At 53.9% G+C, this 26890-nt stretch overlaps 1 protein-coding gene across 2 annotated transcripts in view; it reads right to left on the minus strand.

Annotated features, from left to right (window-relative positions):
• Positions 1–1627: 1627 nt before the first annotated feature.
• The window catches only part of LPGAT1 (lysophosphatidylglycerol acyltransferase 1), a 35936-nt gene continuing 10673 nt past the window's right edge, over positions 1628–26890 (minus strand). For both annotated transcript variants that reach the window (XM_055144474.1, XM_055144473.1), the window contains exons 3-8: positions 19091–19209; positions 16658–16753; positions 14339–14612; positions 9615–9741; positions 4844–4950; positions 1628–3027 (exon numbers count right to left, since the gene is read on the minus strand). In XM_055144474.1, the coding sequence (XP_055000449.1) occupies positions 2876–3027; positions 4844–4950; positions 9615–9741; positions 14339–14612; positions 16658–16753; positions 19091–19209 (875 nt within the window). In that variant the 3' untranslated portion in view covers positions 1628–2875. The remainder of the gene's footprint in view (positions 3028–4843; positions 4951–9614; positions 9742–14338; positions 14613–16657; positions 16754–19090; positions 19210–26890) is intronic.

Consider the following 26890-nt stretch of genomic DNA (forward strand, 5'->3'; position numbering starts at 1 on the left):
GAAATCTGCAGGAAAACCCAGTGACTCTGCAGAGCTGCAGCCCTGCACCCCAATATTTCTGTATCCTCAGCTGAGGGTTCAGTTCTGTACTGGTGGGGTCTGAAGCGGAGTCAAGTCCTATGGCCTTGGCCCTCCGACAGGGCCACTCACCTGCTCCCGGGCTCTCCTGATGCTGCCACCCTCCGGGGACCCCAGCGCCCAGAGAACCCTGGCTGACTCATGCTCACCCACACACACCTCAAGCTAGGGACACACCCATTGCTTTGCACTGTCCAGGCCAGCCATGGGGCCTGAGGACGGGTGCCACAGAGGCTGAGTGGGACCTATGCAGGGGTGCGGGGCTGCAAGCAGAGGGGAGTGCAGCTGTCACTCCATCTTTCCGGGGCTCCCTTGCAGGCCCGTAGGCTGGGGGGCTCTCGTGTCTGCCCTCCTGAGGTGTGTCTTTCCTTGTTTCTTCCCTACACATGGACAGAGCCCTCAACGCACCAGCAAGAGAAACACACAGCTCAGAAGCAGGCATCTGCACCCTAAAACTGGCAAGGAACCCAGCAAGGAACAGCAGCCAGATGCCAACACTCAGACCGAGTGTTGAGTCTACAAGAAGGCCACAACATTTGGGCCCCCAACTTCTTCCCAGTGAATTGGACAGTCCTCCTTGTTCCTCGCTGCAGAGAACTCAGGACTGGTTATCACAAGAACCTCTGAGAAACTGGGCCCACAAGAGCTCACTTCTCTTTTAAACAGTCCACTTCGCGGCCTGCCCCGCTGGCCCCACGTGGCACTCCCCACTGCCGACTGTCTGCCATTCGCTGGGCAGCTCCCGTCCCCCACGACACTCCAAGAGCAGTGTCCAGAACGAGCTGACCCAGAGCCTGGCCCGTAAGGCGACGATGCAGCAGTGGCTGGCCACCCCAGCTGCTGCCCAGGGTCTGTGCAGGCTTTGTGCCTTTCCTGAAGACTGAGGCACAGATTCTCCCAGGGCCCTTCGTCTCACGATGCAAAGGGAGCACAAGCCCCGCGCTCTTGTGCTGGGCTGCCCCGCGGTCTGCATGCAGGGCCTTCCCTGGTCGCCCACACCCCAACGTGCCGCCCCTGAACGCCAGCATGTGGGAAGGGGCTAGCTCGGGCTCACTCTCAGATGAGAGGGGCGGGAACACCAGGTCACAGTTCCTGGGGACATTCTGGCGCCCATACTCTGTCAACTGTGTGTCTCTCCACACTGGACTCAGGACCTGGGGGGCAGAAGGGGTTGTGCCACAGGGGCAAGGTACAAGGCAAGACATACGGATTCGAGGGGCTTCAGGTACCCCACTTCCTTTCAACAGCAAAGGCCGGGATGCAGGCACCTCAGGGGGCAGCCGGGGGAGAAGCAGCACACCCTGAGGGCAGTTCACTGCCTCACCTGGCTCCCTCCTGCCCCCCGCCTGCGATGAACACCCCGAGATGGTAATTATTGCCACAAGCTGTCCTCTGAGGCATTACCCACGCTACATCCACTGACGGTCACTGTCCTGACACGCCCACTCACTGCGGTAGCTGCCCACACCGTGTCCATCTTGGGGAGGCTGCTGTGGCTTCACCTTCCCCATATAATGGGAGAAAACAGAAAATTCACATCTTCTCAGGATTTGGGTTTTTTGGGTTTTTTTTGGTTTATTTAAAAATAAAAAAATTGGTCTTCATTTTTACTTTATAGCCTACTTTTCCAAGTTGTCATCTGTATGATCAGCGACACCAGGGCAGGGAGGGGAGGGTTACAATGCTGGGCTTGCAGAAAACGACCACCGGTTGATAAGGGACCCGACCCAAACCCCCTCAACACCGGGTCCCAGGGCCAGTATCAGGTCCTGTGGCTGGAGTCTGGGTCTCCTGTGAGGTGAACTGTGTGGACATGGAGGCAGACAGCTGGGGATTAGTGTCCAGCACAGGCTCTCTCCTCTTTAACAGCAACTGGGAGCGAGAGGGGAGCCTCTGGGGGTGGAGCTGGTGGGGGGAGGGCAGGCCAGGCTGGGGGCTGGGAGATGAGTGGCCAGTGAACGCCAGTGGCCTGGTGGAGGCCAGTAGGGCTCAGCCCGGCTTTCCCAGTGAAGAGCAGCTTGACCTCCTCCAGCTGGTCTGTAAGTTCTCGGCCTGACTTAGTCTTAGCCATCCGCAATGCATCTGGTGTGTTCTGCCCCCGTGGGAGAGAGAATCAAGCTCTAACACAAGCAGCCTCCAGGGAGAGGAGCTGGGCCGCAGACAGCCCCAGGAGCCGTGCTCGCGCAGCACCCCACCTCCGCTGACCCCTGACCTGTTCTCGATGCACCGGTGGAAGGTGCATTTGCTGACATGCCCATCAGTGCCCTGAAGACCGCCCCCCCACCCCCCCTTGATCAGGAGCAGCCCCGGGCAGTGCAGGTCCCCCTGCATGGGAGTGGGTTGGTGGCACATGTCCATGGGCCCTGGTCCCCCGGACCTGCTGACTGCTGGTGCCCCACCTCACCACGAGGGCATGAGCGCCCCCAGGGATCCATGGGGGAGCCCAGGGCTACAGGCCACATGGCCTTTCCCTGAGCATGGACGGAATCAGGGAGAGCAGGGCCAGTTACACGCACTCAGAGGGTCTCGCAGAATGAGGGGCTGAAGCTTCCTCTGCTCCGAGCGCACTGCTTGCGTAGATGTGTGGGGTAGAATCTTTTTAAAATGTGAAAAGTCCTTCAAAACTATGAGCAGGCCATTCAAGGGCTGATCCTGGCTTAGCTGAGTCTACACTATCCAAAGGGGCCCAGGCGCAGGTCCTCTGCAGCTCTGCCTCCGCGTCTGCTCCTGCTGGCTTTCGCCCTGCGCCAGGAGGCAACGCGGCAAGGCTCACGCGTGGCCGGGCACTGCGGGGCTTCTAGAACAGGCAGTGGTAGCAGTACTGCAAGATGCTGTACCACATGTAGCCGGACAGAAAGGCGAAGGACTGGATGAGGACGATCCACAGGTTGCTGAGGGTCATCTCCCGGGACACGGCTTCCTTGTGGCCCTCAGCAGGAGGAAAGGCCCCTAAGAGACAAGACAGAGACTGGTCTGCTTCCTGGGCAGGTGTGCATGGGCGGGGGGGGGAGTTCTAGGAAGCAGTTTAACGCTGGAGACGCTGGGCACTGTTTGGTTTTTCAAATGCATCTGTCACTCCCTCACTCCCAGAGGGACATTGCACCACAGAACCCCAAACTCTGCATGTGTGCACACGTGTGCGCATGTGTCTTGCATGCATGCAAACATCTGTGTGCGTGCATGTGCCTATCAGCATGTGTGCACCTGTGTCTGTGTGCATGCATGTCACCTGTGTTCTGTGTGCGTGCATGTATACACCTGTGTATGTGTGTGCATGTGTGCATCTTGTATGTCTGTGTGCGTGCATGTCACCTGTGTGTGTGCATGTATACACCTGTGTATGTGTGTGCATGTGTACATCTTGTATGTCTGTGTGCGTGCATGTCACCTGTGTGTGTGCATGTATACACCTGTCTGTGTGTGCATGTGTACATTTTGTGTGTCTGTGTGTATGCATGGTGCACCTGTGTGAATGCATGTGTATACCTGTGTCTGTGTGTGTATGTATGCATCCGTGTGTGCCTGTGTGTACATGAATACACCTGTGTGTCTGTATGCGTGCATGGTGTACCTGTGTGTCTCTGTGTATGTGTGCAGCATTGTGTGTGCATGCATGGTATGTGTGTACATCTGTGTAACTGTTGTCTATGTGCATTCAAGTGTGCACCTGTGGTAGCTGTGTGCATGTGTACACCTGTGGTGCCTGTGTGCGTGCATGTGTGAGTCTGTGTGAATGCAAGTGTACACCTGTATATAGTTGTGTGTGCACATGTGTACACTTGTGGGTGCCTGTGTGTGTACATGAGTGCACCTGTGTGTGCCTGTGTGCATGTGCATGAGCTCTGAGGTCCTGTCCTCAGCTCAGCCAGTGGTGGTTCTCCTGCATGCTGCCCACAGTAGGACCAGCTGTCCACACCACCATCCCTGCTGATCTACCTCTGTCTCCCCCTGGAGTGTCGGGGGCCACTGAGCCCCTCCCACAGCAACTGACCTGGGGTGGGCTGATGGCATGTCAAAGTGACAGGTGTGCTGGAGCATTTCAGAGTGGCAGCGGCCCTCCCAAATGTCGCGGCCAGGCGCCCTGTTCTGGGTGGCCTTTGTCTGGCTAGGAGTCCCCCTAAGCTGATGCACAGGATCCGCTTCTCACCAGCAGTGTCGGGAGCACACGGCCAAGTGCTCTCTGAAGAAGCCGTCACTACGGGGCTTCCGTCAGTGGGAGTCTGAGAGGCCCAAGACACGTGGGGCTCCTCCCTCATGCAGCCTGTCCCAAGATCAGGGCCCGCCCACAGCTGGGAGGGGCGGGCAGTACATGTCCAGGTGGATGAGGCCACAGGACACAGGCCCAGCTCCTGTCACTGGGGTCCTGCTCCCTGCGGCTGGAGCCACAGAGCTGTCTGCTGAGGGCAAAGGGCATGTGCCCACAGTGTGAAGAAAGACATGAGGCAACTCCGCAACCAGGCAGGCATGGAATCCTGTGCCCGCAGGCAGAGTCGCAGGATGAGGAAAGTCTGTAGGGGTCTCCAACACTAAAACGTGTTTGTCTGTCTGTTTGTTTGAGGGGTGCACCTGGAGGTGCTAAGAAATCACTCCTGGTAGATTCCAGGAACGTGGGGTGCCGGCAATGGAACCCGGGCCAGCTGTGTGTAAGGCAAGCTCCAGCCCGCAACACGGAAACATATTTTGGGTGTTGGGAGCATTGGGACATGGAGGTTCCCTCGTACTGGCCTCCCTGTGCCATAAAGTGGTCAGGACAGCAGTCACATACCTGTCTCATAGAAATGTGCCAAGAGGCCCTCCTTCTCGATGAAGCGCTGGTAGAGCCAGTTGGCCAGGCTGTCGCCCTCCAGAGGGACGTCTCTGACGGGGAAGATCCTGTGGAGACAGAAAAGGGCAGCACCGCGTCAGTCTGGGTACCACTAGCCGCTGGACGGGTACAAGAAACTGCAGAGCCCAACCCCCTGCTGGCTCTGTAGGGCTGTTTCCGAGCTTCCTGAGACCCTTGGGGCTCCAAGCTGGGTTCAGGGGTCCTGGGGCCACTCTTGGCAATGCTCGTGCCAACTGGGGTGAAGGATTCCATGCTCAGCCCCCAGGGCCGCCTCGGCAGTGCTCAGAGTCCATGACAAGTGTCAGGGCTGAGCCAGGCCTGCGGCTTCACCGCTGAGCTATCTCCCAGCCCACACCTCATTTTTCCAAACAACTGGTCGATTCCAGAACGGACTCTGTTCACGCATCTGCTCAGTCACCAAGGGAACACCGGTGTCGGCCACGCCGGCCAGTGCCATACGCCCTCCTGTCCCTGCGGTCCCAACGATGGGAGCAGGATGGGTCTCGCTGGCAGACCGGGGAGCAGCTATAGCCAAGGGCAGCCTGCAGCCTGCTCTGGGCCGCCCCCACCACGACGAGGCCCTGGTATCTGGTCCAGGCAAGTCTCCTGGTGCTTGCCCTTTTCTCCAGCTCCTTAGACTCCGTCCGTTCACCCGGAGCCTGTGTGAGCAAGGCAGGGGCCAGGGAAGAAGAGGCCTGGCCTGGCCTGCTGAGGCGTAGCACAGGAACCCTGGCAGCTCGGGTTTGCTGCCAAGAAGAGACCCTACAATGTCAGGCCGGACCCTGAGAAGGTGCCTGGTCACTGCACCATTGACCTCGTCTGTGCTCAGGCCAGAGCCGCGGGGATGTCGGGGATGGGCCATGGGCTGCCCTGGACAGCCACCCCCTCATCCTGGTCTCCCTGCAATGGGCCACCTGCCACTGATTCCCAGGCACAGAGGCAAGTGTCTGTCCCCATCCAGGCTCCTGCGGGGCTACAGGAGCAGCAGCAGCGCCTGGGCTGGGTTTGGAGATGGGATTCTGCTGGGTGGCCCCTCCCCGAAAGCGCAGGGCGGCACCACACACAGCAAAGACACTACAAGGCCTCCACACCCGCCACTGACACGCCCTCAGGCGGTCTCTCCGGATTTGCCATTTGTGCTGGGCGGGCTCCATGCCAGAGGGCGCGTGGTGCTGTGCGGGCTGCCCAGGGCCATCCTGGCACCAACACTGGCCAGCAGCACAGCCTTGGCAGCTACCGCCCGCGCTTGGGCTGGCACAGTCCCCCAGGGCTGCCATGCCTGGGGTCGCACGTGTCCTTGGCAGCGGCGAGCACACACCCGCCGCCCCGGGGACGAGTGTCCACTCCCTGGGGGAGAGACACAGCCTCACGCCCCACAGACGGCAGCCCCCCAACAAGCGTGCCCACCCATAGCCACCATGGAGCCCGGCAGGCCACACGGGACAACAGGAGCTGGAACACAGATGCATCCCGGCCCCCGCTGTGCTTCACAGACAAAGCGGGCCGGCGCCCGCTCCTCACTCACCCTTGCCCCAGCCTCCAGGGAGCGGAGGATTTTCCTTCAGACCCGTCAGTAAAGCTTGTTTCCTGCTGGCTCCTGCTCAGGGCTCCCTAGCGTGGGGCCCACGCACAGTGAACCACCAAGGCCCTGGACACTGGCTCCAAGTTCTGTCTCTCCTATGTGCACATCACATGACTGTCCTTTCCTGTCACGCGGCCTGAGCAGGGGCTGGCCCAGGACGAGACAGCGGCAACAGTACCTGGTCTGCCCCTCGAGACCTTTCAGAGGAGATGCGGGCTAGCGGCCCTCTCGCCTGGCACTGGCCGTCAGTGCATCTCCGCGGCTGCCAGCGCAGCCTCCCACACCCAGCCGCTGGGTATGGAATGCCAGTCATGACTCCATGAGATTCTTCCCACAGGAAAGATTCCTGTTTCACCAGCATAGTGAAGCACTCATTACGTTATTTCTCTCTCTCTTTTTTTATTTCTCCCTTTATCCCGTCACCTGACGAATTCACTGGTGTGACTCAGGGTGTGACGGCAACGTCTGTTACTGGGATGCACGTCTGAGCACCCAGTGCTTTAGGGCCAGGGCATGTTCCCCTTTGGCGCGGCCGAACAGGCAGTCCCTGCCTTATCTCTGCCTGGTTTCCCAGCAATATGGCATGAGCCCGGAAACAGCTGGGCCCACCTCTGCGCAGATGACCTGGCTCTCCAGGTGGGGGTTCTGTGCTGACAGGGTGTAACTCCTGGGGACATGGGCATACACCTGGGTTTGTTGGTTTTCATTTGGTTTGAAAACCATCAAAGATGTGCTCGAATGCAAGTAATAAAAAATATTTTCCTGAACCATATAAAATGTTGAGAGTAAAAACTTTTTTTTTTAACTTCTCTACATCTTCTTTTGGGCTAGAGCGATAGCACAGCGGTAGGGCGTTTGCCTTGTACTTGGCCGACCCGGGTTCGATTCCTCCGTCCCTCTCGGAGAGCTCGGCAAGCTACCGAGAGTATCTCACCTACACAGCAGAGCCTGGCAAAATACACGTGGTGTATTCGATATGCCAAAAAACAGTAACAAGTCTCACAATGGAGACGTTACTCGTGCTCGTTCGAGCAAATCAATGAGCAACGGGATGACAGTGACAGTGACATCTTCCTTTATAAAGAAGAAAGGCCATTTTTTTTTAAATAAACAAAATAACACAACTTTTAAAAAAAGTAATCAGCCTAGACCCCAATCTTCAGGGAATGTTAATTCACTAATCGAGAATTCATATGCAGTGATTCATCCTCATAGCACTTTATATTTGTAAGGTACTTTGTAATTTTTAAGGTTCTTCTACAAATCAGTGTATCGCATAGACTTGGCAGTACCTCTGCCTGTCCCCTGGGCCCCAGGCTGGGCCTCCCTGTCCTGCAGCAAGAAGGCCGAAGGGACAATGCGGGCAGCACCTGGTCTCCAGTCCCCCCGACCCGCAGTGCGGGGAGAGGCCTCAGGATGGTCCGTGCTTGGAACCTGTGTCTGCAACAGGTGGGGATGCCCGGAAGGGAACTCAGAGCTTTCAGCCGGCACCACCTCACACTTGGGGTGTGCCCAGAGCACAGTAAGAGATGAGTGTGCCAGAAGGCAGGACAGCGGGGGACAGCGAAGGACAACGCCTCCCAGACTGCACCCAAGGCCGTGTTTCCAGCATCCTTACACCAGACCCAACATTGAAGCACTCAGGCTGGGGAGCCGTCAGGTTCCAGACGAGTCCTGGCTCCAGGGCTGTGATGTGCAGGACACATCCCTGTCCACCGCCAAAGGTGGGTGCTTGTAGTCCTGCCCAGAATCCAGGGCTCTTCAACCACTATGCCATCCCGGGGTCAATGACTCACTGTGTGAGTCAGGCCCCGGGCTGAGAGTTGGCTGAGAAAATAAAGATAAATGTCCCCTCGGGCTGTATCTCTCCAGCTCTACCAGCCACGTGCTCTGAAACGCAGACCTACTCACATTTCTGTGACTTCGTAAAACACATTCAAACCTTTCAAGAAGCTAGGCCAGAAATGCAACAAACATACTTTGCCACTGTTCATGCAGATCACACAGGCATTAATAAAATATTTATAGCTGGGAGTGTAAGTCATTACTAAATGGTCAATTTGAGCATTTACAAAAATGTAAATGCATTTACATGACAAAGATCGAAGAATACATTTCTATCAGCACTAATCTCCTGAGCTGGAATGGGTGACATTTGCGGGGATCTGGGCCACACTGCCAGTGCTCAGGGCTCACTCCTGGTGGGCTCAAGAGACCAAATACAAGTTGCTGGGGTTGAAATCAGAGTCGGCCACAACCACCTTCAAGGCAAGCCCCTTACACCTGTATTACTACTCCGGGCGCCCCTGGGCCATCTTCTCAATTAATTACTCTGGCTCTTGTGCCAGACAAACATCATGGTGTCCCTAGAACACCTTTTATTTGGTGGTGCTTGGGTGGCCCCTGGCATTGTTCAGGGGCCCGTGGATGCCAGGAGTAGGACACAGCCTCCAGCTAAGTGCCTGGTCCCAGACACTATTTTCAGAGACTTCATCACTCGGAAAATGAAAGCTTCAAATGATAATTTTGTATTAAAAATTTCAGCATAGGACCAGATCAATAGCACAATGATATGGGCACCCAAGCACCACCAGGAGTCTTTTTTTTTTTTTTTTAATTGAATCACCATGAGAGGGGCTGGAGCAATAGCACAGCGGGTAGGGCGTTTGCCTTGCACTCGGCCAACCCGGGTCCGATTCCCAGCATCCCATATGGTCCGCTGAGCACCGCCAGGAGTAATTCCTGAGTGCATGAGCCAGGAGTAACTCCTGTTCATCGTCGGGTGTAACTCAAAAAGCAAAAAAAAAAAAAAAAGAATCACCATGAGATATAGTTGCAAAACTGTTCATGATTGGGTTTCAGTCATACAGTGTTCCAACAGCCATCCCTCCACCAGTGCACATTTCCCACCACCCGCCACTCCCTGCCCCCACCAAGGAGACTTCTTGAGTGCAGATCCAGAAGTAACTCCTGTGCATTGCTGGGTGTGGTCCCCCAAAAACAAATAAAAATTTCACATAAAATTGATTTTAAGCCAACTATTTTCATTATCTGATTACAATACTAAACATTCATACAGTCCCACGAGAGTTTATACTGGGAAAGCAGAATACTCAGGCAGACGCTTACCTGTAATGGACATGTGTAACTGTAGGCTTCCTGTAGCCGAGAATCCAGGTTTGGATATCTATGGGCTCAGCTTTGGGGTAAGCTATGGTCGCATCTATTATCCACTGGAGGCCTTTTGATTTGCTGTCTGAGAACAAAATAAAAACACTATTTAGGGGCTGGAGCAATAGTACAGCGGGTAGGGTGTTTGCCTTGCACGCAGCCGACCCGGGTTCAATTCCCAGTATCCCATATGGTCCTCTGAGCACCGCCAGGGGTGATTCCTGAGTGCAGAGCCAGGAGTAACCCCTGTGTATTGCCAGCTGTGACCCATAAAGAAAAAAAAACACCACTATTTAAATTGGATAAATGCTGTGTGTGTGCAAGCATGTACGTGTGCATGAATGTGTGTGCATGTACATATGTGCATTTATGCATGTCCAAGTGCATATAGTGCCAGATAATGAACCCAGGGCTCGTGTATGCAAGGTGGGTGTTTACTGTTGAACCACACCCACAGGCCTACATAAATGCTTTGTATTGTCTGCAGTTGTTGGCAAGCTCCCCGTGGAGTATTTGATATGCCAAAACCAGTAACAACAAGTCTCACAATGGAGACGTTACTGGTGCCTGCTTGAGCAAATTGATGAGCAACGGGATGACAGTGATGATGACAGTGACAGGAGCCCAACCACTGTCTGCAGTAAAGAACATGGAACAGAGCAGGAGAGCAGAGCCGAGCATACTGATGTACCTCTGGCATAAATTTTTGGGCAACTGTTCTATAGGATACACATGTGATAAAGATAAGCCTTTCTGTAAAATGGGTGAATCTCAAGCAAATCAGAGGTCCTGTGAGGCAAGCTGTGTGCAATGAGATCATACACCTTTCAAGTCTGACAGGCACTTCAGTGCCGTTGAAAATTGATCTATGAGGTCGGAAGCGAAATGATCACACACAAGAGTGAAAAATCAGAAAACAAAACATTCAGTCACTGAATATGAACTGAGTGCTGGCACCAAGCTTCATCAGAAGAACCATGGGCAAATATTGGAATAAGGCCTTAAAATGAAATAGAAGTACTTCATTTTACTAATACACAGTGTTTATAACAAGACCAGAACCTTTCTGTTTCAGGGCTGGAGTGATAGCACAGTGGGTAGGGTGTTTGCCTTGCTTGGATTCGATTCCCAGCATCCCAAATGGTCCCCTGAGCACCTCCGGAGTGTGACCCAAAAAGCAAAAAACAAAACAAACAAACAAAAAAAACTTTCTGTTTCTAAATCACACACAACTAAGGCCGCCAGCTGGCCCTCCCAAGGAGATCCAACAGGGGGCGCTGGTTCGGGTGGGCAGGGCAGAGTCTATCCACTCTGGTCCTTGGAAGCTCCTGGTATCCTGGTAAGAAGCTAAACTTGTCAAGAACTGAGGAGAAAGTATGTAACTATACCTCATGGTGATTCACTATTAAAAAAATTTAAAAAAAAAAGAAAAAAGAACTGGGGCTGGAGCGATAGCACAGTGGGTAGGGCGTTTGCCTTGCATGCCGCCGACCGGGGTTTGATTCCCAGCATCCCATATGGTCCCCTGAGCACCACCAGGGGTAATTCCTGAGTGCAGAGCCAGGAGTGACCCCTGTGCATTGCCAGGTGTGACCCAAAAAGCCAAAAAAAAAAAAAAGAACTGAGGAGAAACTGTGAGAATGCTGCCGGCCAGCTCAGTCTGCGATAGTGCAGCTCAGGAGCAATTTGGAATTTCCCTGAAAACAACAAAAAGAACCAAAAGAATCTCAATCACATGCTCAAATGGGCATTAGGAAATCATTATTATTATTTCTGTATGATGTCAAATAATTAAAAACTGGCCTTAAGTTATTCTTCTATTTGTTTTTGTGTTAGGGTCAAACCCAGTGGTGCTCAGAGCTGATTCCTGGCTCTGCACTCAGGCATCACTTCCTGTTGGTGCTTGGGGGACCATATGGGGTGCTGGGGACGAACCCCATCTGGCCTTATGCAAGGCAAACTCCCTAACCACTGTGCTATCTCTCTGGCCTTTCTAGGTTTTTAGGGTTTTTTTCTTTTTGGGTCACACCTGGCAATGCGAAGGGGTTACTCCTGGCTCTGCACTCAGGAATTATTCCTGGTGGTGCTTGGGGAGTCCCAATGGAATGCTGGGAATTGAACCCGGGTCGGCCGCGTGCAAGGCAAATGCCCTACCCGCTGTGCTATTGCTCCAGCCCCCTTTTCTTGGTATTTTTTTATGACTTAAAACCAAAGCTAAGGGGCTGTAGTGATAGCACAGTGGGTAGGGCGTTTGCCTTGCACGCGGTCGACCCGGGTTCGATTCCCAGCATCCCATATGGTCCCCTGAGCACTGCCAGGAGTAATGTGCATGAGTCAGGAGTAACCACTCTGCATCGCCAGGTGTGACCCAAAAAGCAAAAAAAAAAAAAAAAAAAAAACCCAAAAACCCCAAAGCTAAGTGCATTTGCTAAAGTAAAATTTGCTAAATAGATAAGTCATCTCTGAATGAAACACTTGAACATGAATCGCTGGTTTACCTACTCTTCCCTTCTAGTTCCAGCAAACTTAAAATGAGTCTGTCTACAAGCAAATATGTTTTGCCCACATTGGAAACTTCGCTATTAGGAAAATATACATATTTGCAGAAACTATGCTATCAGTTTCAGAAGTTAGACACCCCTCCAATTCAACTACAGTAAGATACAAACGCTTCACTCTGGTTATGAAGAGAAGCTGCGGGTGTCATCTGCGAGACAGGCTTGTGTGGGCCCCAGGGAATGGACACAGCCTCTCGGTCTTTCTTGGGGCACTGACCCCACTGAGCAGCCTCTGCCTTCCAGCTTGGGCTTGGCTGAGAGGAACAAATCCCTCTCCAGCAGCGAAGCTACTCAGAACTTTCCTTTTCTATTAAAAGACTCTTTCAATTTGTCTTTTTAATAGATGATGAAAGAGTGGCAGAGCTGACTGCCAAGAAGCTGCTTAGACAAAACAAATGAAGGGTAAAGTTGGTGCCATCTCACGCCATGATTCTGGTCTGGCCCGACCATCAGCTAAGAGCTGAATTTCTGAGGGCCAATCACTTAATGTTAAACGTTATCTACAGTGCAGGGGAAGGAACGGCAAACCTCCACGGGGGACACAGACACGCAAGTCCCTCTTGGCCTTCTCAGTTTGTCACCAATGCCGTGTCCACACATGGCTGGCTCTACCATGTCCTGCAATTGCTGGCCAGGGTGTGTCCCCAGGTGCACTCAGGGCCCAGCTGTGCTCGGAGCCGCCGTTGCTAGGCCAGGGGTTGTATGTCAGTGTGTGACAGGCCAGATGAGACACACAACCATGCCAAACCGGACATGGGGTCCAGCCTTGGGGACCAACATCCACGGTGCCTCTGCCACCAACCAGACGCCTCCTGCAGCCGCTAGGGGTGGCACCCGCACACTACAGGAACCTCGGGAAGCCTGTGGAACAAGAAACAGGCATCCCTGGTGGACAGACCAGCTCAGGTGGCGGCCCCTGCCCTGGCCTCAGCTCTTCTCTCTTATTCAGGATGCCAGGTGGGAGCCAGGGGCTGTCCTGCTCCCATCACCCCAAGACGGGACATTTTCTCAGCCAGCACTCTCCACACTCAGGGATTCTGAGCACCCACATGGGAGCCCCCAACATTAAAATCACACCGTGCTGGCCAGGAGTGATAACACAGCAGGAGGCTGTCCTTGCACATGGCTAATCCAGCTTCAATTCCTGACACCATAGATGGTCCCCCAAGCACCACCAGGAGTGGCCCCTGAGCTCAGGACCAGGAGTCAGCCCTGAGCACTGCCAGGTGTGGGCCCCAAATCAAACAAAAACAAAACAAAAATGCCCGTATGCATCATTTGTAGTGGCCAGGCTGAGCTGTAGCAGGGGCCGTATCTGACAGCTATTTAACCCTCCTTCCCTTGACTTTCCCCAACTCTTTTTTCTATTATCAACAACTTGATAAACTTCTTTGCCAGTGTTCAGATTATTGTGTTTATGTAAGTACTGCCTAGAGTAGAATGAGTCACTTATCAATACTGTAAGCCTCTTGTAACACAGCTGAACAGCATCTCAGCATTAAAAACAAATTCTAAATTTGTCAAATGAAAAATATGCGTTATTGCTTCTACATGTCTATCTATGGTTAGTTTATGGTGAGTTTTTGTGTGGTCGGAGACTGAGGCGGCTCTGTGTGAGAACTGGAAGGTACCACGGTGCTAGGCCTTGGGCAGAGGGGGACGTGGCGTCCTCCTGTTGCCACTCCCGTGTCTTCTCCTCTCATGTACCCCTTGAGGTGTCCCCACCACACAGAGCAGCGCGTGGACACACGAAGTGGCTCTCAGGGCGCACCACTGGCGCGGAGGCAGGAGATGCCTGGGACACAGCCTGGTCTGCAGCAGCTAAGTAAACAGCACTGACGCTCAAAACCCAGCGCCTGGAGAGACGGTGCAGCGGGAAGGGCGTTTGCCCCGCACGCAGGCGATCCAGGTTCGATGCTCGGAATCCCATATGGTCCCCCGAGCACCACTAAGAGTAGTCCCTGGGCACAGGGCCAGGAGCCAGGAGTAACCCTGAGCATCACCAGGCGTGTCCCCCACACCAAAACAATAACAAACCCGGCCGATCCTCCCCTGCCAGAGAGTGACTCGGAGTTGGTGACAGCTGAGAGCAAGGTGCGGTGAGCGAGGTGCGTGGCCGCCTACCTGGGCACCTGGCGTCACCGCCAGCTGGGCTCCCGTTCTCCTGCCGTGCCACCAGCGTGCTCAGGAGGACACTGGTGGCGCCCACCCTCGGCAGGGTGACGTGCGTGAGGAATGGAAGGTTGTTTTTCTTGGCGAATGCTTGGCTTGTTTCGCGCCTCTTCCGCAGGAAGCCCCCTTCTGGAAACAAAACAATCCATTTTCTATCTCTGCTCCTGTAATTATTTTCTAGGTGCTTCTTGAGAAGCAGCAGCTGCCGGTCCCGGTGAGACTTCCCCTGGATGGTGGACACAACATGAGGTCAGGCAGGCGCTCAGCCACGGCTCCGCACCTGAGCAGCCAGAACCTTCCCAGGCCACCCCCAGGGAACTCAATCCTGGCACCAGCCCACTGTCCCCTGGGGGAGAAGGAAGAGGCCCCCAGGCGCTATAGGGGGAGGGGCAAGCAGGCGCTGCTCAGCTGCAGGTCCTGTCAGGGGGTAAAGAGGGCCAAGGGCTGGGATCAGTCACGGACAGGCCACAGGCGGAGGGAGTGGCAGGGAGGGGCAGGGAGGGAGAATGAGGGAGGGTCCTTGGGGGCAGTGAGGGGCAGTGAGGGGCAGTGGGGGGCAATGAGGGACACTTGGCATTGGGTGGGTCTAAAAGCAGGTGCCCTTCGGGCGCCCGAGCTGAAGGCTGCCCTCCAGACGGAGTCATCAGGTTGTGCAACCGTCTGCCAGCCCACCAAGCCCGAAGGCCACTCTGAGGGCACTGGGGAAGGAGACAGCTTGGTTGGCCGGGAGGGCCAGAAGCTCCTGATCTGAGGTCACTGAGGTTCTTCCTTCCTGTCTGGCCAAGTCACTGGCTTCCCAGCTAATGCCATCACCCAACTCCCAAGTAACACACGTGCTCTCTCAATCTCCTGATTGTCCCAGCACAAATCGGGGCTGGGGCGACAGCACATGGGGAGGGTGTCTGCCTGGAGCATGGCCCACCCAGGTTCAATTCCCATATCCCATATGGTCCCCGAGCACCACTAGGAGTAATTCCTGAATGCAGAGCAAGGAGTAACCCCTGAGCATCACCAGGGTGTGATGTGACCCAAAACAAACAGCAAAATAATTATTCCCAGCACAAATGGGTGAAATATTTTCTCTGCTTGCTGAGCTCAGCAGATCAGCTAGAGTTCAGTCAGGCACCTGCATTCCTAGCGAACATGAAATCCATTTTCACTATTCTTGGGATCTCTGACCACAGCTCCAGCGGTTTTGTTGAGCACTGATACTTTTTCCCTCCCGTCCCTCCATGGTCTTTATTACAATCAGTGGGAAATAGTAACCCCACTTTCCTCTTAAGAAATCAATTTGCGAACTTCTCTGATATTTGGAAACACTCCCAAAGCACCTAGGCCTTGTGCTGTACAGAAGGCAGGCCTGGGAGCACATCATTCTCCCCAGCCGCGCCCCAAGGACGTGCCATTCACTAGGACCTTGTCTCTTCTCGTACCTGAGGGTGACCAGGTAGGGGCCAGGCAGGCCCTGCCCACCCTGTTGTATCTGCACATGGTCAGATATGACCTCAGTAGCCATCAGGAAGTGAGTCCACATGGCACTGACCAGAATCTTAGGAGCCATTCCCAGCCCACCTGTATCATCCAACCCACAGTCATTCCTTCCAAACTTCCTTTTGGGCTGGAGGCCCCGTGTGGTGGTGCCCTGGGAACCCTGCAGAACTGGGCTGTCCCCGCCATGCTGTCTCCCTGGAGCCCAAATCTCAAAGACTCACACGAAGCTTTACCACAAAGACTCTGCTCTGCACTCCCTGAGCCTGGATGTCCTTTTTTCTTTTCATTTTTATTTTTATTTTTTTATTATTATTATTATTTTACTTTTTTTGGTCACAACCAGCGATGCACAGGGGTTACTCCTGGCTCTGCACTCAGGAATTATTTTTTTTTCTACTGTGAGTGACGGAATGATGCCCGATTGACTTAACACTCTCCCTCCTGCTGATGTAGGTGCCTTCTGAGTCACTGTCGGAAAGCAGCTTGTGACCAGGAACAGCTCTAAGGTGCCGACAGGGCTGGGGGCTGGAGGTGTCGTGTGCCACCACCAGTAGGCCTCCCCCGCACCCCCCGCCAAGAAGCAGCCCTGGGCCCCGCTGGGCCCAGCAGCAGGAAGAGACACGGGCCATGTCTGCAGCAGCGAAACACAGGCATGAGTGGACAGAGCTCTGGGGAGCAGGACGGGGGCTGGTGCACCGACTGTGGGCCCAGTGGGCTTGGGGACACCATGCACATCTGGGAGCCTGGCACCAGCTGATTATGTTTACTATCATCACTTACCTGCCTTATGAAGAAGTCGCCATGAATCAAGGAAACTATTCCAAAGTTTGTGTACTTAAAAATGTGATCCATCAACCACATCATCTGAGCGACCACCTGGAATATTTGAAGCAGGAAATAATCAGATATTGGATGAAGAAGTATCTCCGTGTTCCAGCCAGGTCCTATTGTCCCCGAGTGCTGCTCGGCCTCATGCTGGCCACAGGGAATGCGGTGACAGGGCCCCAGGGACAAAAACGCAGGCAGAAAACAGCGAGTCCAGCCCACATGGGCCTAACACTTCTGCTGCATTCTAAACAGTCTCTGCAAATCCTCATTCAATCTGTAAAATTCTTCTGGAACTATACAATAAAGCAGCAAAACTTCTCAAAGAGGGCTGGATGTTTAATAAACACTAAAGCCATATGAAGATGAGCTAAAATAGCAGCTTAGCAGCTAAAATATTTTTTTTAATTCTTTTATTGATTCACTATGTGGAAAGTTACAAAGCTTTCAGGTTTAAGTCTCAGTTATACAATTTAGCAGCTAAAATATTACGTTACAAAATGAAATTTAAAATATCTTTTCTAAGAAAAGATAAAGCAAAAAATGTCTGAAAAGATCATGAAGTTCCATTTAGTAGTTAAATAGTATAGCAGGTACGGTACCTGCCTTAAGGCTACAGACCCAGATCCAACTCCCAGTACTCAGTCTTGTCCCCCAAGCACCCCAGGAATGATCCCTGAACACAGCCAGGAGAAAGCCTTGCACACCAATGGGTATGCCCCCACCACCAAAAAAGAGAAATTCATTTAACAGAAGGGCTGGGGATTGTTTCAGTGGTGAAGTACCATCCCTGCATGTTTGAAAGTGGGGTTTGAACCAGAGGAACACAAGCAAACACACACACACACACACACACACACACACACACACACACACACACACACACTCACTCTCTCACACACACTCTCACACACACATATTCTCTCTCTCTCTCTCTCTCTCTCTCTCTGCATTCAGTAGTAGTCTCTGGTTCTCCGCGGTTCCAGACAGCATCTGTCACTCCAGGAGAGATAACAGTCTCTGTGCAGAAGTGTTTCCTGCTCGTGCTTGTCCGGCAGCCACTGGCCCTGCAGCACACAGCTGCGAGTAGGAGTCAGGTTTCAAGCCAATCTCAAAACTGGACGCAGGTATAAACAGGGTCTCCTCAACGTGCTTCCCACCGACGAAACCACATCTCTTCTCACAGAGGAACGAGCGGGAGCTGCTGAACCTCGGGAGGATACGCGCGCCCGGCTGTCTCTCAGAGGCGGGAAGGAAGGACCCATAAGCGCTCTCGAATGAGGACAGAGCACCCACCAGGGACAGAGCAGGAGCCTCTGCCCCCTACGCATCTCAGGTGAGGTCAGTGACAGTGCTGTCCTGGCCATGGGGGGCCGCTTTTTTTTTTGTTTGTTTTTGTTTTTTTGTTTTTGGGTCACACCCGGCGATGCACAGGGGTTACTCCTGGCTCTTCACTCAGGAATTACCCCTGGCGTTGCTCAGGGGACCATATGGGATGCTGGGATTAGAACCCGGGTTGGCCGCGTGCAAGGCAAACGCCCTACCCGCTGTGCTATCGCTCCAGCCCCGGGGGCCGCTTTTAAAAGGCTTCCCCAAGCCATAAGTGCAGACTAACACTTTCCAATCTTGCTCTGTATTGATAAACAGAGCTTTAAAATCCGTACATTTGGGCCAGAGATGGCCCCTGGGCTGACGGTGGGCTCTGCAGACAGGAAACTGGGACAGGACCCCAGCAACAGAAGGTCCCAAGTGCCGCCAGGCCTGCACATACACAACACACACACATGCACATGCACATACTCACATGCACATACATACATGTTCATATTCACACACATGTGCACACATGCACTCACATATACACATGCATACTCACACATGCATTCATGCATGCATTCATGCACACACATATACACATGCATACCACACTAAGCAGATGCACATGCATGCACACATGCACACGTACACACATATGCACGCACACTGCACACTCTGCTCCCCACACCTGGCCTCTACCCCTAAGACAGTCAATCTACGAGTGCTAAGCAAAAGCTGACTTGTTGTTATTGTTGTTTGGGGGCCATACCTTGTGTGCTTGGGGCTTACTCCTGGCTCTGGGGCCATATGCGGTGCCAGGGATCAAATCCAGATCAGCCGACACAAGACAAAACGCCCTCCCTGCTGCACCTCTGCTCCAGTACCTTGACTCTCTGAAAAATCCCTTTTCCAGAAGTGACTCCCAATAATGCCTATGTTTTTACTTTGCAGTTTGTAAATATTTCAGAACTACACAAGTCTCAGTGGAAACAAACCTAAGAGTCCATGCCCCCTCACCTATGCCCAGCTCCCCAGCCCCTGCTGCCCCTCCCCTCCCCCGCCCCCACTCACCTGCCCCTTGTCCTGCAGGCACATCATGAGTGTGCACACGTCCCCAGTCGCCTGGTGGTTCACGAGCATCACGGCCTCGTCCTCTGAGATGGCTCTGACATCTTCCCCCCACTCCATCACTGCAGAGAACAGAGTGGCACAGCTCTCACTAAAGGTACCCCAGCACCCCAAAGGCCCTCTGCAGAAGGGGTGGGCACACTGGCCATCAAGGCCTGGAACCGAGTCTGTCCTACGACCACTGTGGGGCTGTGGAAGGGCTCAGGAGCCAGTGTCCCAGGGCCTGATGTCTCCTCCACGTCCTGGTTTGGTAGACACATGCAAGCAGGTGTGGCACACTGGGGACACGGGCTTGGTGTGGCCAGGTAGAAATGTCTGGAAACCAGTCACACAACAGTGCGACTAGATGCCCTGGTACTGGAATTCTCGCAATGGCTACGCAGATACATCCATCAGAGAGAAAGGAAGAGTGTGTTAGTGAGCTGAAATGCAAAGGAAGGTTCAGATTGCCTGATGATTGCACATGTGCAGGAAAGAATTCTGTACACAGTAGAGTGGAGTCAAGAGTGACAGGTACCATCAGCAGGCCTGTCCAAGGACGGAGGGTGCGGTCACTCATGGAAATGCTCAGATGGGGCTGGAAGGATAGCACAGTAGGTAGGACGTTTGCCTTGCCCGCGACCAACCCGGTTCGATTCCTGGCATCCCATATGGTCCCCCGAGCACCGCCAGGAGTAATTCCTGAGTGCAGAGCCAGGAGTAACCCCTGAGCATTGCTGGGTGTGACCCAAAAAGAAAAAGAAGGAAAAAAAAAAGCCCAGACGATGCATCTGCAGAGACTCTCCACCCACATACAGTGACATGCACACACAGACACACAGGCACACACAGAGCGTCATACACAGAGGCCTGCACAGAGCGTCATACACATGCTACGGACATGCACACAGCAATAAATGCACATAGACATGCACACAACAACATTACATACACACGGGCATGCACACAGTAACATACACACATATGGACACGCACACAGACATTCACACAGGCACACACAGAGATGCACAATGACACACACTGGCACACACTGAGGTATGCACACACTGACACACACAGAAGCATGCATACACTGACACATACAGAGGCGTGCACACACTGACACACAGAGGCACGCACACAGTGACACACAGATGCACGTGTACACTGACACACACAGAGGCACGCGCACACTGACACACACAGAGGCATGCACACTGACAAACACACAGAGGCATGCACACACTGACACACACAGAGGCATGCACACACAAACACAGAGGCATGTACACATGAACATATACAGAGGCATGCACACACGAACAGAGGCATGTACACATGAACACACACAGAGGCAAGCACATTGACACACACAGAGGCATGCACAAATGAACACACACAGAGGCATGCAAAAACGGACACATACAGAGGAATATACACACTGACACACACAGGCATACGCACTGACACACACATAGGCATGCACACACTGATGCACACAGAGGCATGCACACACTGACACACACAGAGGCATGCACACTGACACACACATAGGTATGCACACACTGATGCACACAGAGGCACACACACAAAGGCACGCACACATGACACACACTGACACACATGGCATGCTCACACACAGAAACATACACACAATGACACACACACACACAGAGTTCTTCATTCACTCATGCCATCTGCATCAGACATTGCGAGGCATCGCAGCTACACGACATCTAAAACCAAGCATCATTCCAGCAGCCTTGCAGAAGCCCAGGCAAGCTGGCCGGGTTCTACGATCACTGGGCCATTAGAGGTAATGTAGAAAGTCTTCTGACTCCACATCTATATAAATAGATGCTCACGATCAAAGATTCCTTTAATGGAATCTCTGTAATTGAATGGAAAGTACTAGACAGGGGCCCGTGCAGTGAGAAAACAAATACAGGGCTAGAAATATAAATAAAAATGTTTCACACGAAATGCATCGTGTCCATCTGCCTTCTTTAAGAAAGAGCCTAGCAAGGACTGGAGCGATAGCACAGCGAGTAGGGCGTTTGCCTTGCACGCGGCCGACCCGGGTTCGATTCCCAGCATCCCATATGGTCCCCTGAGCATGGCCAGGGGTGGTTCCTGAGTGCAGAGCCAGGAGTAACCCCTGTGCATCGCCAGGTGTGACCCAAAAAGGAAAAAAAAAAAAAGAGCCTAGCAAGCGTGTGGGTTAGAATTAAAATACAGCTTGACTCTAAATGCTCAGCTGGGGGACAATCCCCACCCGAAATGCCCTCCGTCCACAGTCATGGATGTGATCCACTTAGACACAGGCCTTGAAGGGCCCTCAGTGAGAGACCAAGCAAGGCTATATCCACTGACTGGGACCACGGGTCTCGGGGCAAGGGTGGGCAGTGGTGTTGGGGGCCGCAGAGGCTGGCGGCGGCCCCCAGGTCTCAACCCAGCCACTCCAACTCAGCCCAACGCTGCCATGAGAAGGGGGCAGGAAGGTCCTCGCAGGAAGGGGTCTGCTCAGAGATCTGAGGAACGGTGCTCCCCATCTCCCCCATTGTGGGGAGATGGTGCTCGCCACTCCCCACAGATCTGGGAGATGGTACTTCCCATGGAGCTGGGGACAACGCTCCCCACCCCCCACCTGCCCCACCTTCCATGGCTCCCTCCACTCCCCACGTAGCTCTTCTCTTACCAAGTATAGAAAAGATCGCTCAGACTCTGCTTTACGCCTACAATCTTTTTTTGGGGGGCACTGCTGAAGAGCTCAGGGCTTGGGGGTCGGTCACGCATTCTTTGCAGTGTGGTGCTGGAGGACCCCACGAACAGCCTGTGGAATGTGGACTTGGCCTTTGAGCTGGCCTGGCCCCGCCAGGTGGTTTTAAGACATTTAACACCATAACAAAGAGCTCTAAATGCCCATTTCTAAGTACTTTCAGGATATTTAACTCATTAAGATTAACCCAGTACATCTCTCGACCATGACACAGCCAAAACTGGTTTCAAGTTAAATATTAATTAATTAACACCTCACATAGCACCGTAGCCCAAACAGTTGGGAGGGGCTGGTGGCCTTTAGTTAAGGGTCTGCAATGTGCAGGGGCCATGGTCCCTCTGCCAGAGTAACTTCCACTACCTGAAGCATTTTCCTTTCACCATGACGTGCTTCTATGAGCACCGTCAGAAGCTGTGTGACTCAGGAAGAGAATCCAGGTGAGGCTGCTTGTGGGGAGAGGGCTTCCGTCCTTCGGAAAAGTCCAGGCCCCTGTGTGTCTCTGAGCCACATGATGTCAGTCAACAACCAGCCACTGGAGGGGGAGGGGAGGAACCTGCCAGTTCTTCCATCGCACTTAATTAGAAGAATAAGAATATTTTAACACAATGTTCTGTGAAATGAGGCCTCAAAAAAGAACTAGGTCAGGCTCACTATTTCCAAAGAGAAGGAAGGACGAGTGGGGCCGAGACCGTGGAAAAGTCTCCTAGTTGTGACTGAGTCCTGAAAACTCCTGTTAAAAACCAAAGCCAAAAATCATCCCCACACACGCGTACACACTCACTCTCATGCACACACTTGTGTACATGCACACAGGCGTGCACACTCATGCACACACGACCCTCCCTCACTCATCGCCTAGAGCTGACCGGGCCAGCCCCGGTCTCAGAAAGGAAACAGAAAACTGTGACTCAACCCAAATTCCCTGGGAACTGCAGAGCCAGGAGCACTGCAGAAGCCACCAAAGGGAGTCGAGGCGGGAAAAGTTTCCCTGGTTCTCAGAAGCTAAAGAAAGACCCACAGCTGCTGCCCAGCTGTGGCACTGTTCTGAGACCCGCAATTTAACAAAACCACTGACCATACACACGAGGGAAGTGATGGGCCGTGGGCAGCCACCGCAGGTGCTGTCCCAGGCTGCTGAGGTCAGACACCTAGGCCCACCCAGGGACCCCGCACTCAGGCAGAAAAACATCAACTCAGGTGGGAGGGGGCCTCGGGGAGAGTGAGGGGGCCGTGCGCTGGCCCAGCCAGGAGTACAACGGGCACTCCTGAGAAGGGGAGCTGCAGACACAAGACACCACGCGGAGACTCAAACGCAACACGGCACGGATGGATTTTTAACTTTTATTTTAAAATAGGAAGAAAATGAATCTACTTAAATGGATCTGGTTTCTCTGTTCGGGAGCAGGCTGGAGGGCGGGAGCTGGGCTGCATGCAGGAGGCCCAGGTTCCCTCGCTGTCCCCGCCCAACAAAGAAGAAAGTGTGTTTACAAATGCTAAAGTAATTTTGGTGGCTTGGAATACACTAATGCAAAAAAAGAAAATCACCCAAAGCCCATTCGCCAGGGCTAAGCAGACAGTATTAAAACTTTGTAGAGTATCTCCTAGCAATTGTCCACAAGTATAAAGCTTTTTTCAAAACCAAAAAGATACTCCCCATACTGCTCCATGTGATTATTTCAGCCTCTCACCTACAACTCCTATCACCACGTTCCTCTACAACATGACTTCTAACAGCTTCTCTCTGAACCTTCATTCCAGCTGATTGTGACTTTGTCAGACCCTGTGCTGAGAACTCGCTGAAGACCCCCAAGCAGAGAATGATGGGGGCTCTGTTCTTCCTGAAACCCACATACAAATGCAGGCAACCCAAGGCAGCATAAATCACCAAGAGGTGCCTAGGGGGAACGTGATTGCTTGTAGCTGGACGCTGCTGCTGGCCGTGTAACTACTCGTGTCCATCTCAGCTCGAAGATGGCCACACCCGGGGCCCACCTACCGCACCTGGACAGGCTGCAATGAGCCTGGCTAGAAGCACAGCTCAGAAGCAGAGAATCAAATCTGTGAGAGTTGAAGAAGAGATCCTCAGAGGAGATCTGGGCATCTCCTGGATGTCTAGTAATGGAGCACCAAAGGTCCGGGAGCACAGAACCAACGAGATCAATAAAATGGGAAACAAAAGTGGGGAAATCAATAGCACCAAAATCAGCTCTTTGAAAAAGGTAGCACCTTTCTCACCACTCGGGGAAGCAGCAGCGGGCAGTGGGCGCAGCCGCCACGTGAGCCAGGGCCACCAGCAGGAGATGGACCGCGTGAATGAAATGGACCAATTCCTTAAGAACCGCAATCTACCAAAACTCATGCAAGATTAATAAACAACGCGCACAGGACAAGTCTATTAAAGAAATTGATTTTATAGACAAAAACTCTCTCCCCCAAACCATTCTCCTGGCTCAAATGGTTTCACTGGCAAAAATCTACTGAATTTTAGAAAAAGAAAAGCCACGGTACGATCCCTTCTAGAAAGCAGTAGGATAAGGAGGTGGCATTGAGCAGGGCTGGGTCATGACCTTCAGAGGACAGGGACTGTCCAGCCCAGGCAAGGGGAGGAAACTCCAGGCCTGCCCAGCAAGCACTGGATTCTGAGTCCGCCAGCAGGGTTTGCGCACACACCGGAGGGCCCATCTGACACAGGAATATTTACACGACTTCCTCGGCTTGGCCTGCAGCGACTACAGCTTTCTCCTGTGTTCCCCACGGACCCCTGCAAACACCTCGGCCACCTCTCACTGGCCCCCTGGAAGCTCGCCCATCTCCCCGCTGTCCCTTCCCACTCTCCTGTCGAGGGAAAAGCACCAGATCTGGCCAGGCAATGTGAGACTCGAAGGCCACTCATCCCGCAGCCCTGCGCAGTGACTCAGGGAGGGGTCCTGGGGCTCAGGCTCGGTGCTCTGCCTGCCCGCCTACAATCTGGCCCGCGACCTCCCCTGGCTCGGCTGTCAGCATCTGCTAATGTCCCCGCTTATCTCTCTGGCTCGGGTTTCGGCTCGCTCGCTCAGGTGCCTCTGCGTGGAGTGAGCACCGCTGGCTCCATCCGTCTCTCGGCTCCTCCTCTCAGCGCCCTTCTCCCAGCAGCTTAGCTCCCCGGCCTGCCCCTGAAGCCTCCCCCTCCCTGCCAAACTCCTGCTCACTCCAGGCTCCAGGCTCAGCTGCAGGCGCAGGCCCAGAGGCGGCCTACGCAGGGCCTTCCGTGCCTCCACACCCCGCAACACTTTCCTCTGTGGAAAACTTCAAGATCCGTGATGGATCTCAACAAAAATGCCTGAAAATTAAACTCTAGCACAGGGCCCAGAAAGGTAGTAACAAGCATCCTCGCGCTGCACAGAATCCCTGAGCACAGAGCCAGGAGTCAGTCCCTGGCACAGCTGGATGCGAACCCCTCAAAATCCGTGAAGGGCAGCTGTGGCCCCTGAGGATGGACTCCACAACTTCTACGTACCCCGGTGCCCCTTTGCCAGCTCCCCCTCACGTGGCCAGGCTGAGCCCAGTCCTGCTCTGCTCCAGCTTCCGGGCCCCTCACTCTGGGTGCCCAGAGGGTGCCGGGCCGCCGAGACTGCCCAACCCAGCCCTGGGCCCGGGGGTCATGCAGTAGAACTCCACCATGGTGGGCTGGGCCAGCCACCAGCCGGCCAAAGCCACATGCAAGCGCCAGCTGGGCTGGTAGCATTCAAGTGACCAGTGATGGATTCTTCTGCGGGTGGACTGAGCAGTGTCCACCACCCTACAGCAGGAGGTCTCTAGGGCCCCAGACGTTTCTAGAATGAGCCCAGGAGTCGGTATCTGTGTGGCTGGACACTGGACACTGCCCTCCCCAGCAGGGCCCAGAGCTGGCTGAAAACCGCCCTCCCAACAGGCCCACACAGGCAGCTGGACACCGTCCTCCCAACAGGCCATACAGGCAGCTGGACACCGCCCTCCCAACAGGCCAAACAGGCAGCTGGACACCACCCTCCCAATAGGCCCATACAGGCAGCTGGACACCGCCCTCCCAATAGGCCCACACAGGCAGCTGGACACCGCCCTCCCAACAGGCCATACAGGCAGCTGGACACCACCCTCCCAATAGGCCCACAGAGGCAGCTGGGCACTGGTGCAGTCTCATAGAGCCCCCCGTGCGCATGGCACTCAGCCCTGCAAAGCATGAGCTCGGGTGTGACCATGACGACAGAATCAAGGATGACGCCAGGAACCAAGCTGGCAGGGGTTCCTTGCCCAGTAACATGGGGCTGGTGCGCCGCCCGAGGGTCCTAACTGAGTCATTCACGGCCTCTCAGACCTCAGCAGTGTCTGTGCCAATGGAGGGGCAGTGGGCAAGGGTGGAAGGTGGCAGCATCTCACCCAGGAACCCCGCCCCCACGCCGCCAGGCCCACCCCAAGCCATTGGGAGCACCCTCTCGGCTCTCCAGGGCTTCTCAGGACCATAAGTGACTTCAATAAATGGAACCGTCATGCTCGGGGAACTCTGCCACCAGGTTGCCAATAAACACTGAACAACCATTTGGGCAAGACACAAGTACCATGTGGGCAAAACACAGAAAGGCAGGTTTTCCTGAAAGCGCTGGCGAGAGCCGTCTCTCCCGACAAACACCCGACAGGGCTGCAGACAGCACAACAGAGGGGAGCTGGCCTGCCAGGGCTGAGCAGACTCCATCCCAGCACCCCAGGATAACGATCTCTGAGTACCGAGCCAGAGGTAAGGCCTGAGCACGATGTGGCCCCATGTCTATAGATGTATTTCGAGGGTGATTCTGTGGCCCCTCAACTCGGACACAGTTCCTGAATGTCGGGATAGGAAGTCACTTAACCCAATCATAAATCTCCACTTTGGGAAGAACCATGCCGAGTTCTAGTTCAATAACCACTCAAACATCAAAAAAGATTTCAAGCCGGGCTTCTATTCCGTGAACTTCCCTTGGTATTGAAGGCGT

The sequence above is a fragment of the Sorex araneus genome, chromosome 7, assembly GCF_027595985.1.
Source record: "Sorex araneus isolate mSorAra2 chromosome 7, mSorAra2.pri, whole genome shotgun sequence".
Lineage (NCBI taxonomy): Eukaryota > Metazoa > Chordata > Mammalia > Eulipotyphla > Soricidae > Sorex > Sorex araneus.